Here is an 11683-nt window from a genome sequence, read left to right as displayed (position 1 = left end):
TGTGGAAAAAATTAGAGTAAGCAACAGTCTGAACTCACCTTTCCCATGGGTCTGCAGTTAAGCTTTTGAAAATGTGAAGGAACAAAAACTTGAATATTCTATTTTTTTCTGCATTCAGACAGTGCTTTTTTTCTGGCCTTCTTCCTTCTTGTAACGGAAGACTGATTTGAAATGCTTAATGGTGCTAGGGAGATATCCAGCATCTGTAATCTGAACAAAAAATTTAGAAGAATATAAACTGGTGAGATGAAAAGATGTGGACAATGCCCCTTAGGGAAGACTGGAAAGGAGGGCTGCAAACTAATCTCTTTGGAATCTGCTGCTGCATGAAAATGTGCTCCCAGAAAGAGAAAAGGCATCCTTTTGCCTAAAATGGAGGAGAAATTCATAAAGATAAATTAAAACCAACTATCACATCTGAAGCATGTTTTGCATTCTTGGCTGATGGGAATATCCTTCAAATGATCTAGAGATGATAGAAATGGTATTCACAGCTGTAGTTTTGGTAGTTAGACACAAATCTATCAGCTTTTCTCCTGAAAACAAATAGCAATGGGAAATAAAATAATCCAAACCAGAACAGCTGAATAGATGGAAATTACATTTACTGGCTTGCCTGCAAAGCAAAAGGGGCATTCCTTTCCAAAATGCTTTTTCTCAGCCATTCCCCATCAGTCCCTTTTCTTCCCCTGGAGAGCTGGTTACTCCTGAGATTGAGAGAGAATTCTGTGGCATGTCCTGCATACGATAATAAGAGAAGGACAGAAAGATTGTTGGTTCCCAGAGTTATTATGAAAAGTTTTTTTGGTTGATCAAATTAAGTGTTTATATTCACAGCTGACTGATACAGCTTCCATCTGTGCTGGTAAGGGTTAAGCCACTCATACAAAAAAGTCTGGCATATCTGAAATGCAGGACTTTGAGAAAACTCCTTTATCCTGCCTACAGAATAACAGGCTTGTATTCTGCCACTAAGAAAATTTCCTAACAATAAATAAAACCACTGGCTTCAAAAAGCATTCCTGAAAAGGCACAATGATTAGCCTTGCAACCTTTGAGGCATTCCCATTGTTGAGTAGTCACTAGCTGTCTATACTGGGTCTAATAGTGTTCAACAACTTTATTAATCATCTGGATGATGAGGCAGAGTGCACCCTCAGCAAGTTTGCTGATGACACAAAACTGGGAAGAGTAGCATGCCAGAGGGTCGTGCTGCCATTCCGAGGGACCTCAACAGGCTAGAGAAATGGGCTGAAGCCTCATGAAGTTCAACAACAGGAAATGCAAAGTCCTGCACCTGGGTAGGACCAACCCCATGCACCAGCATATGCTGGGGACCACGCAGCTGGAAAGCAGCTTGGCAGAAAAGGACCTGGGGGTCCTGGTGGACTCCAAATTGAACACGAGTCAGCGATGTGCCCTTGTGACAAAGGCTGATGGTGTCCTGGGCTGCATTAGGAGGAGTGTTGCCCGCAGGTCAAGGGAGGTGATCCTTCACTTCTGCTCAGCACTGGTGAGGCCCCACCTGGAGTGCTGGGTCCTGGTCTGGGCTCCTCAGTACAGAAAAGACATGGACATACCAGAGAAAGTCCAGCGAAGGACTACTACAGTGATTAAGGGACTGGAGCATCTCTTCTACAAGGAAAGACTGGGAGAGTGGGAACTGTTCAGTGTGATGAAGAGAAGGCTCGGGGGGAGGATGGAGCCAGGGTCTTTTCAGTGGTGCCCAGTGACAGAACAAGAGGCAACGGGCACACACAGGAAATTCAACTTAAGCATAAGAAAAAACTTCTTTGGTGTATTAAGATCCACTATGTTTGCAATGATCTAGAAAATGCATCTAGCCTAACCTTCAAGTTACAGGTCTTTTCAGGTTTTTCCTACATCTTATCCTATAAGTGGTTCTTGTAGGCACTCAGAGATTGTCCTGAATTTCTGTGGATACGTTGCCTGGAGCCTGCTTAGAAGAACACAGGTTGCTAAAGGGCAGAATTAGGGAAAAAAAAGCTGGGGGTTCTGTTTTTAAGGAAATGAAAGAACTTAGCTTTGGCTTATCATGCCCCTGTCAAAATGTGGAGCCTAACCAAGAGCTCATTTCTCTTTCAGCTACACGGCACTACAGACAGTCATGGAAACGATTAAAAAGCCCTCAGTTGCCTTTTTTGTATGCCTGGCAAGCACAGCTGGAGTTGGTATGGTTGGCATATCTGTTGTCCAGCCATGGCTCTCCTAAGAGAGTGGTTTCTAACTCATCTCCTGCTGTCATTGTAACTGTCAACAACATCTGTTGTTGAGGTACAACCAGCCAGAGAATTGGCTTCCCTACTGCCAAATATCAGATTAGTTGAGCCTCTTCTTTGGTAGGTAGGAAAGACTGTGCCCATCATCTGCCCAGATGAGACCACCCTGCCTCTTAGCTTGTAACACCACTCTCTACAGTCCCTAATCCTGTGCAAAACCACACATGCCTTTGGTGAGTTGTTCCCTCCGTTCAGCAGCAATCTGATTCAGTGATAAGAGGCAAGCTAGTCGGCAAACAAAACTCTGCAAGTTTACCTTTCCTCAGAGAGTCTCTGGAAAACTGGAGTCATCTTCTTCCCAGCCACATTTCTCTCACATGGAGTAAGACCTGGAGATCTGCCCTTCCTTGCAGCCAGTCTTGGGAAGCACTTGCTCTCCTTCCAACTTCCAAGCATTACAGGCAAAGCAGGCTGATGGCTGACCTTCCTGGTCAGTAGGCAGTTTGGTTTGTGTGCCACAGCAGTTGCCAGGTCTCCTTAATATACATTCATAAGTAATTTGGGTCCTTGGCAAAAGACTCCTCCCACTTCATGTCTGGTTGATTTCAAACCCAATGCTGTCCTAAGCCCTGACCCTGGCTGATACCAAATCACGTTCCACCCACCACTCTTCATCCTTCTGAGGATGCTCCTGTTCTTTGGTTCCTGCTCCAGGGACTGGGAAAGATTCAAATTTCCTGCTACTTCCAGACTATGGAAAGGAATGCCATTCCAGTAGTCTTCACCTCCCCCTCCCCAGGGCACATGTGATGGGGCAAGACAGTGCTGCTTGATTAAGAGGACACTTCTGAATCCCCACTTTTGACAAGACATCAGGTCCAGAGGCATGACAGGTGTGCCTGCCTCCATATTGACAGCTTTTTACCCAGGGGCAGGAACTCCCTGTGCTGCACAGAAACAGCACAGTTAGGGCAGAAAAAAATCTGTACTTATAAATACAATTGCACATTTTGCATATGAAAAATCCCATCATCCTATGTACAAACATTGAAGGACTAGTGTGGGAGGTAATTTGAAAAAACAGCCCTTTCTATATCAATTAATACTATTTTTCTTAAGGAAGAATGTTCAAGGTGGGAGTCAAGGGTATTCTGTGCCATTTAAACGCCTGCACTCAATTTTGAAGGTAGCCTTCACTGAGGTACCAACAAAAAGCCACTAGTGTCTATAAATATTAAGCAAAAGAAAATGTTTGTTTTATATGGTGACAGTCTTGCAGAGCCAGGGCGTGGTGTTAGGGGAACAGTAGCACTTGCTAAAAAAAAAATCAGTTAAGCTTTTCCTTGCTCTGGGTGTAGGACTTTCTGGGGCAGGGTAGGCTGTGTTTCCCTTGCCTGCTCTTTCCTTATTACTCTGCCTTGCTACAGAGACAAGACTAGCTATAGGTAGTGCCTAATTTCTGTATTTGCTTACAGGTTTGGTTCTAATACTCTAAAACTCAAAAAACCCAACACATAAGAGACGGAAACAGGCAGATCCTCCTGAGTTCAGATTTTCAATGGCTACAGCAGTGCTCAGTTTCTCAGCTTCAACAGTGGTCTATGGAAAATCATGTTTTACAGAAGTTACATTTTTAATTCTCACACGTAAGGTGGCTACGAGAGCTGGGACTCAGCAACATCTGCTTTTAAAGTCAGCAGATTGATTTACGCCTATTACACTCCAGCTTCATACTTAGGGGTCCCAAAACTGGCTAGAACCCACAAAAACAAAGGGCTTGCCATTTTGAGGAAGTTAGACCCACATCCCCTAGGAAATAGGAGAGTTTGAAACTTTCAGAAACTATTTCTTAGTTCTCAGGATAAAGCAGAGTGGTTATCAAAGGAGTATGTTTTTAAATAAATATTTGCCACATGCTGGTTTTACTATGTGTTATTGTCTATTGTTACTTTACAGTTTCTTTATTTTAACTTCTGAATTTCTTAGCATTTTTGAGTAAAAAAAAAATCAATTTTATACATTCAGTCAACTGTTCTTTTGTTCTGCTTTTCTACAGTAAGGAACGTGTCCCGAGTAGACTTCTTACAATGTCACATACAGTTTCACTGCCTTTGAGCTACAAGATAGAACTTATTCCCCTCCTACTCTCCTCTACATACCATAACTTTTGTATATTTGATAACTTTAATGAAGAATAAGTATTCTTTTCTTTTGAAATGCAAACCAGGACAACCAGTTAAGACTCTTGAAACAAAGTGGCTGAAATGTTCCAGGTCAACGTTATTTAAATAAAAAATTTTTTAGATTCTTGGAATGACTGTGCTGTAGTTTGTAGCTTTGGTGGCACATGAATTCTGTCTGAGGCAGCTATTCATTTCCATCTCCATGCAAATTGCCAGAGTTACCCTATTTCAAAAAGGAAAATTTCCGTACAAATGTCTTAGGGAACTGCATACGTTTCAGGCTATACCTCTACTGGTGTTGCAACCATATGTACACAGTATTGAGTGTTTTCTTATGAACTGGCAAGATTTTTTTATTTTTTATTTCTATAAATGGATAAGGCATTACATTTGTTTTCAAGTTTAAACAAAAATGCCTGTGCAAACCTATGAACCTGTTAAAAATTTTAGATAAAGTCACCAAAGCCCAAACGCTAATGAATTTCCCTTGCATAAATCTCCAGGCTTTGACAGCTGCACTTCCTCCCATGTGCAGCTTTCATTACGTGATACAAGGGTGGTACACAGAGCCAAATCTGTCCCCTAATCATCATTCTATCATCAGCTTCACTACTAGTTCTCCCAGTCACCACTACAGGCAGTGGCTCATGTAACTATGGAAGGGAGAGCAAGAAAACTTAGCCCGCAGTTTTCCACCAAATCAGTCAGAAATCCAGACATGTTCTAAAGCTGTCGATGACAAGGCTGCCTGGTTGAACTTAGTAGTGGTGGGGGAAAGAAAACTTCCCGTCATTGTTCCTGTACCAAAATACGCAACAGGTTTAAGGAGGCCTATGAAACCACAAGATCAACTAACAGATGGACATTACAGCCTCTGGGGAGAAGGAGAGGAAACACAATGCTGCCAGAAGCAGTTTGTAGCAGAGTTTACATCACGGGGTGTGACAGAAGCTGTATGATACTGCATAGAGAATTGGCACTGAGAAAGCTGGAGACTCTGCAACACGAAGAGAGTACCCAGGCATCAGTGCCAAAGGAAGAATAAAGGGCTAAGAACCAAGTCCTTTACTCACAGAAAAATTTCAGTTAGATATTCCTATGCAATCTCCATACTTCTATCTGTAAATGACCCACTGCACTTTTGAAGGCTAGATATTATGACAGCTGAATGAATAGTAGGGGAAATAAACGTGACTATAGCAAAACCACTTTCATATTTGCTTTCTTAGAGTAACTGCAACTTCAGACTCCGTTACCACAAAAGTTTGTGTAAAACCCAAATATATGATCAAGATCCTCTTGTGTTAGATGCTATACAGACTCTGAACAAGAAATAGTTTTTGTCAGCCTGATAGGCAGGGATCTTTATGCAGAAGGGGCCAACTTTTATCAGCAGGGTGGGGTACTTTTGGGGAGGGAAGGCTAGACATTTTGATAAAGAAGAATAGTGAAGAATGTTGTGAAGGAGAACAGAAAATTAGTTTTGCTGCTAAATAAGTCCGGTACCTGTCGCATGTGAGAGCATGGATGAAATTAATTTTCAGAAGTCTGGGCAAACCTCAAAGACATTATTTCTTCATGCAGGTACCCAAAGATATACATAATTCAAACATAAGTGTAACTGGTCACAAAGGCGTAACTACACCAGAAATTTGCTTTCATCATTGAACTAGAGTACTGGCCTGAAACTTGTATTGTTGCCATGGTTGGTGATACAGGGGTTAATTCAAATTTAAATATACCAAGTCACAACAACATCACACAGTCAAGCTAGTTCTACTTTAAATTGCTAATGTAGACATACCAAATATTATACTCTTAAGAGGCTATTTCTTCTTATCTCTGAAATTAAATTTATTATTCTAGACTATTAATTTACGTACCTAAATTAGTATGTTATGTAGGCTCATTGACTAGAGTTAGGGTATGATTTACTATGCAGTGAAAAATCAGTTGTATTCTTAATTGAGGCAGTTTAGCAGAAGTCTCAGATTTAGATGGACTGAGTTAGATGCCGCAGTGTTGCAGGGTGAAATACAATTCCATGGGAAGTGGTGTAGTGGTTTAACCAAAGATATAAATCTTGACATTCAGCTTGGTCCCACATCTTGATGCAAAATAAATATTGCTAAGCTACGTTTGGACTGTATGTGCATACACTGTTCATCTAAGACGTGGGGAAAAATATGTCCTGTGGTGGTTTTGACTTTTTTTTGTATAGGCTTTTAAAGCTTCCTTTTTTAAACAGACATATCTCCATCATTGCACAGTTAGTTACAGATTGAAACACTCTTTGACATGTTTCTTTAAAACTCCCCCACTGTGCCGATAAATCAGACAAATGGTCAATTGTCTGCTGTTATTTGTACCTGTGCTTAGCAGCATTTTCAGTGGAGAAAATCAGCTCAACACTCAATTAATGCATGACATTTCTGTAATAGCAGAATCTGGGAATTTCCACTGCCTTGTCCCACTTACCTGCCCTCAGTAGTAATTCATGTACAGCACAGTGTGAGTTAGAAAGTCTATGGTTAAAGTCACTATGGAAAGGAACACTGACTATTTTTTGGATGTCACCACTATTTTTGTGCTCTAATCTCAGGCTTAAGTATTTAAAAACAGATACAAACATTTAGACATTGCCAGGCATTTAGAAATCGTTGCAAATACATGTAAATATCCAGACAAAATTATTCTGGCTAGAGTGTTTCTTTTACCTCTTCATGTTCAGAATGCTTTAAGATTTCTGAAGGGTACAGAATATACCTTGTTTACTCTAACTTCACTTCACTCATTACTAGCATAATGAATTAACTCAAGTGGAAAACATAGGGGATGATCATAGAAGACACTTCCACTATATACAAACTTCCTGTGAGTCTTAATATGTTTTTTAAATACATAGCAGTTTCCATGTAAATTAATAGGTGAGAAAGAAAAATTCAGAACATTTCAGGACATACTAGTATTAGATAACCATAACCTCTCTGATAAACACGAGAGAAAACACTCACACTCCTCTCAAACTGCTTCACTTTCCAACTGCATTATAGAAATATTTTCTATACAGTTTACAATTCTGGGGTCTCTCTACTATGAAACATGTTCCTTTTGCAGGTTTTTTTCAAACCACTACTAATAAAATATTCTCTGTTTTAAAACACTGGCTGAGCAATGATGATTTAATTTACTTTAGGTAATTTTTATTCAGTTGGCACAAAACACTTGACCAAAGAACACGCATTTGAAAAATGAAATTAGCTCCTCTAAGTGTGTTTTCCTATAGAAGAGCTGTAGTCATGTTTCCTACATACTTTAGCATGGAAAAAAGTTAAATCACTTAAATTTGCTTTCTTCCAAGCACTGATACTTTTTTAACAGATACTCAGTTAATTTCAGTATCAAATATTGGCAAAAATGTCTTTAGCTGTAAGATCTCAGAGATGGGTTCCTTTCTTTCCTGGTAAAAGTCAAGCCCAGTTAGCAGCTCCACATCCCGAACACGTGCAGAATGAGCCTGAACTCTTTCTTCAACCCATTCGGAAAGTGTCTTATTTTCCTGCCAAAACAAACAAGAACAACGTTCAAACACATAAAAGCATTCTGTTGTTTGGTGGGGTGGTGTTTGTTAGACAATAATCAGTGTTTGAACTGGTTTGACAGACTAAAGGCCTCCAGTCGGTAAAACTTCTTTCAGGTTTTCCTAGACATCTTTACAGCCTTGCATTTAGGGATCTCATTTAAACAGAATCAAATGGATGTCCCCTCTCCCCACTTCCGCACTTCTGAAGTAACAGAGGAGAAAAATTATGCTGAAATGGCAAGTATGACCTTTAACTACAAAGTACAGTTGAGTCAGGTTTTAAACACACAAGTAAGGACAGTTTTAGTTACAGTATAAATTAGCTGCAGTGCTCAGGCTAGCCAAACAACAGACACCTGGCAACCTGAACAAAGTCCTTACAGCAGCTCAGTCTTGATTGTTGGACAGCAATAATAATTGCTAGAGAGACAGGGAAAACAATAGAAATGTAAGCACTAATCAATCAAAAATGTTACTGTTCAATTCTTTTACTACAAAAGTTTTTTTTGCAAACAGATGGTAATTTGCTTTTCCGTTAACAGTATCTGTTTCTGACACAAATGGTTCCCTAAATTTATGGCACTGCAAGACACAATGAATATGAAGTGCAATGATATTTGGGGTTTATTGCTAAGCTTTAGAAATAACAGATGTTGATTTCTAAAGTATAAAGACTAATTCATTCAAATAATTTACTTTGTATATTTAGTCAACTTTCAACTACCAAAAAGATAACTAGGCAGTTGTGGATTATCCACACCACAAATGAGGAGACACCCAAGTTGTTTCTAAGCAGTGCAAGCTTGCACCTGTCTGGAGTTATGAGTTCAAATTTATAAATAAACTGAATAAACACAATTGTATTGCTTTGAGGGCCAGTTCAAGTCTGTGCAGCTATGTGGGGAGACTGTAATACACACACTGAGCTAAGGAACCTTCTGCATCCCAGAGTTTATGGAATAGACACTCAGCTGGCTCAACAATGCATATTACACTCAGCTAATTTCTTTTGTTTGCTACAAAACATGAGATTTACACTGTTAATGGTAAGCATAGATTTTATTTATTTCAAGTATGAACTTCCACTGCAGAACCATCCATCTAAATGCCTACTGTCTAATTTTTTATAAAGGCGGAACAAAGGATTGAAGGAATTCTAGCTACACTGAAGGGAATAACACTCAAAAAGTCCTCTTTTACCTCTGGAGTAAGTTTATCCTGCAGCCTTCCATAAAGCTATCTCATCACCCTGTTGGCTGTGCTGCTGTTCTCAGCCCTTCTCAGGTGACAGCATTTCCAAGTCCTCTTATCAAACCCTCCTTTCTTCTTCTTCCTTGCCTTCCTGTCAGCTCATTAGTTTCCAGCTACCTCTCCTGGAGCTTCTTACTCTCCTAGTCATTGCTTTAGCTCTCAACTCACTCTCAACTCATGGGGAGTGGATTAATTAAACACTTAGACTTCTAAAGATTCTCCAGATGACTGGATCCCACTGGGAATCAGTTCACAAAGCTCATTGGTATGCAGGAGCATAGAACTGTACTTACAGCACAGCTTTCAGTGTTGTCAGGTCGATGAGGAATGATAAAAGACAAAGCATCCAAGGAGCCTGAACAGTTCAGTGGAGTATAGGACTTGTTCTTGCAGCTAGTCAGAACCACAAAGTAATGGGTTGGGACAGGGATTTCTGTATTGTTTACATGCCTAGAAAACAAATATTAATTAAGGGATTTATCTAGATATCAAGTATTAAAACCACTGATGCCATTAGTAATTTATAGAAGTTATCTCAGCATAGATCTTTCACTACTATATGACTTTTATTTATTTTATAATTGAAATAAATACCTGATGGGATAGACAGCCTCACTATCTGTTTCATGAACAGCCAAATGCACATGGATTAGTCCTTTTGCTACAAGCAGTCCCACTGAAACCAACAGGATTGCTTACATGGTCAACACTATTTTGCCAAAGCCAAAGATCTCTACATCTGGAAGAGGCAGGATAGAGCATCATATTTGCCCTTCATTACATTAAGAATTTCAACCACATGAAACTGAATTGGGGAAGAGTGATGAGAAAATTAGCTTCTGGTTCCTTGCCAGCAAGAAATGCTGGAATGATGAATTGTGACTATGTGCTGTATAAACTAGTTTAGGATACCTGATTGAAAATGTCTTTGCTTCCCTTTTCTGGCTATTCTGTGAACATGGTCATTTTTGTGTATAAAGTTATGAGGAGTTGAACACTTCCCAAATTTGCTGTACATCTTCAGTATTCAAAAAAACACCATCACTGAAATCATTATACTGCTTCGTATGACTGACTAACCATGCTGAATAAAACGTGCTTATTCCAAACTGTAGACATTATGTGGTCAACTGGATATTGCAGCATTCTGCTTGGAAGGAAGTTCTAGTCTCTCCTCCCTTCCACCCTCCTACTTCGTGGCAGAGCTGATTTTCCCATTCTCAAACCATTTTTGACAGATGTGGTATTAAGTCTAGCCTTGAATAAAACATCTCCAGTGACAGATTCAGCTGTGTAGATTTCCCAGCATTTTTCTACTACATAAGCATTCTTACTGTCACAAGGCATTTTCCCTATATTTGGAACAATCTAAATTGTTTTTTTTTATTCTGTTTTTTCCTCCTTCTGTCCTCATTCACTAACATAAATAATTGGTCTTTATCTTTTATATTTCTCTTTTATAGATTTTTTTTATCCAAGTCTTCTCTTATTCCTGTTTCTACACACAGATGAATTTTTAAATGTATTTTGTTATGCTACCAGAGCTCACTAAAATGTACCTGGAACTTGTCAGACCTTCAAGTGACTTGTGTAAGCCATAGCTATGCAAAGGTAGCACTCAGGAAAGTTACACTTTGCATTCCCAGTTACATGATTCAGTGAAGGCAAACATAGAAATCTGATCTTTGATAAAACACATCAGTCTGAGACAATAGGGAGGAACAACAAACAGGTGAGTGAGCACAACATGAAAGTCAGAAAATTACACTAAAGCACATCATCCGTATATTTAGATGTCATCTATTCTCCCAGTATTTCTGTTGCAGAGGCCCAAAAATCTAGGCATAAGCTTGGGAAACAAATTACTGGTCTGTATCTGTGCATGTGTACATAGATCCACATGTAACCACAAAGCTTTTTTCTCTTTACTGGAACTTCAACTTCTACAGTACTGTATCTGTTTGCAGGAGTATTTGCTGTTGTATGAGCAACAGTGGGTTTAATATTATAAAGGGAATACTCCATTCTCTGTGATACTTGTTTCTTGTTCTTCTTGAATAGAAGTTTGTGTGGAAATACAGTGGGAAATAATCTGGAGTTTGACTTCTAGCTTTTCATGTACTTACCGCTTAATTTCATCAAAAGTATCAAAATGGCCATCGTAATTGTAATCAAACACCGGTCCACTGATAACATTTACTCCATTCCTCTCTCTAGCATACTCCTGAAGCAGCACATTATGGAAATAGTCCCATATGTCTGTCATTAAAAGAAAATACAAGCATATTTAACATAAATTTGAAGTTATTTCACCACTAAAGAAAAAGAACCTATTTCCTTTTTTGCTATAGATGAATAATAAAAAGTTCCAAACTAAACTGCCTGTGAAATCAACTCTTTGTAACACAAAATTTGGATTTCATCAG

At 39.3% G+C, this 11683-nt stretch overlaps 1 protein-coding gene across 1 annotated transcript in view; it reads right to left on the bottom strand.

Annotated features, from left to right (window-relative positions):
- Nucleotides 1-7292: 7292 nt before the first annotated feature.
- The window catches only part of ENPP3 (ectonucleotide pyrophosphatase/phosphodiesterase 3), a 46263-nt gene continuing 41872 nt past the window's right edge, over nt 7293-11683 (bottom strand). Inside the window, exons 23-25 of the mRNA XM_052784371.1 lie at nt 11384-11516; nt 9551-9707; nt 7293-7982 (exon numbers count right to left, since the gene is read on the bottom strand). Of these exons, the coding sequence (XP_052640331.1) occupies nt 7809-7982; nt 9551-9707; nt 11384-11516 (464 nt within the window). The 3' untranslated portion in view covers nt 7293-7808. The remainder of the gene's footprint in view (nt 7983-9550; nt 9708-11383; nt 11517-11683) is intronic.

This window comes from Harpia harpyja, chromosome 4 (assembly GCF_026419915.1).
Source record: "Harpia harpyja isolate bHarHar1 chromosome 4, bHarHar1 primary haplotype, whole genome shotgun sequence".
Classification (NCBI taxonomy): Eukaryota; Metazoa; Chordata; class Aves; order Accipitriformes; family Accipitridae; genus Harpia; species Harpia harpyja.
The sequence above is the reverse complement of the archived record's forward strand: the minus strand, read 5'-3'. Positions and strand labels throughout refer to the sequence as shown.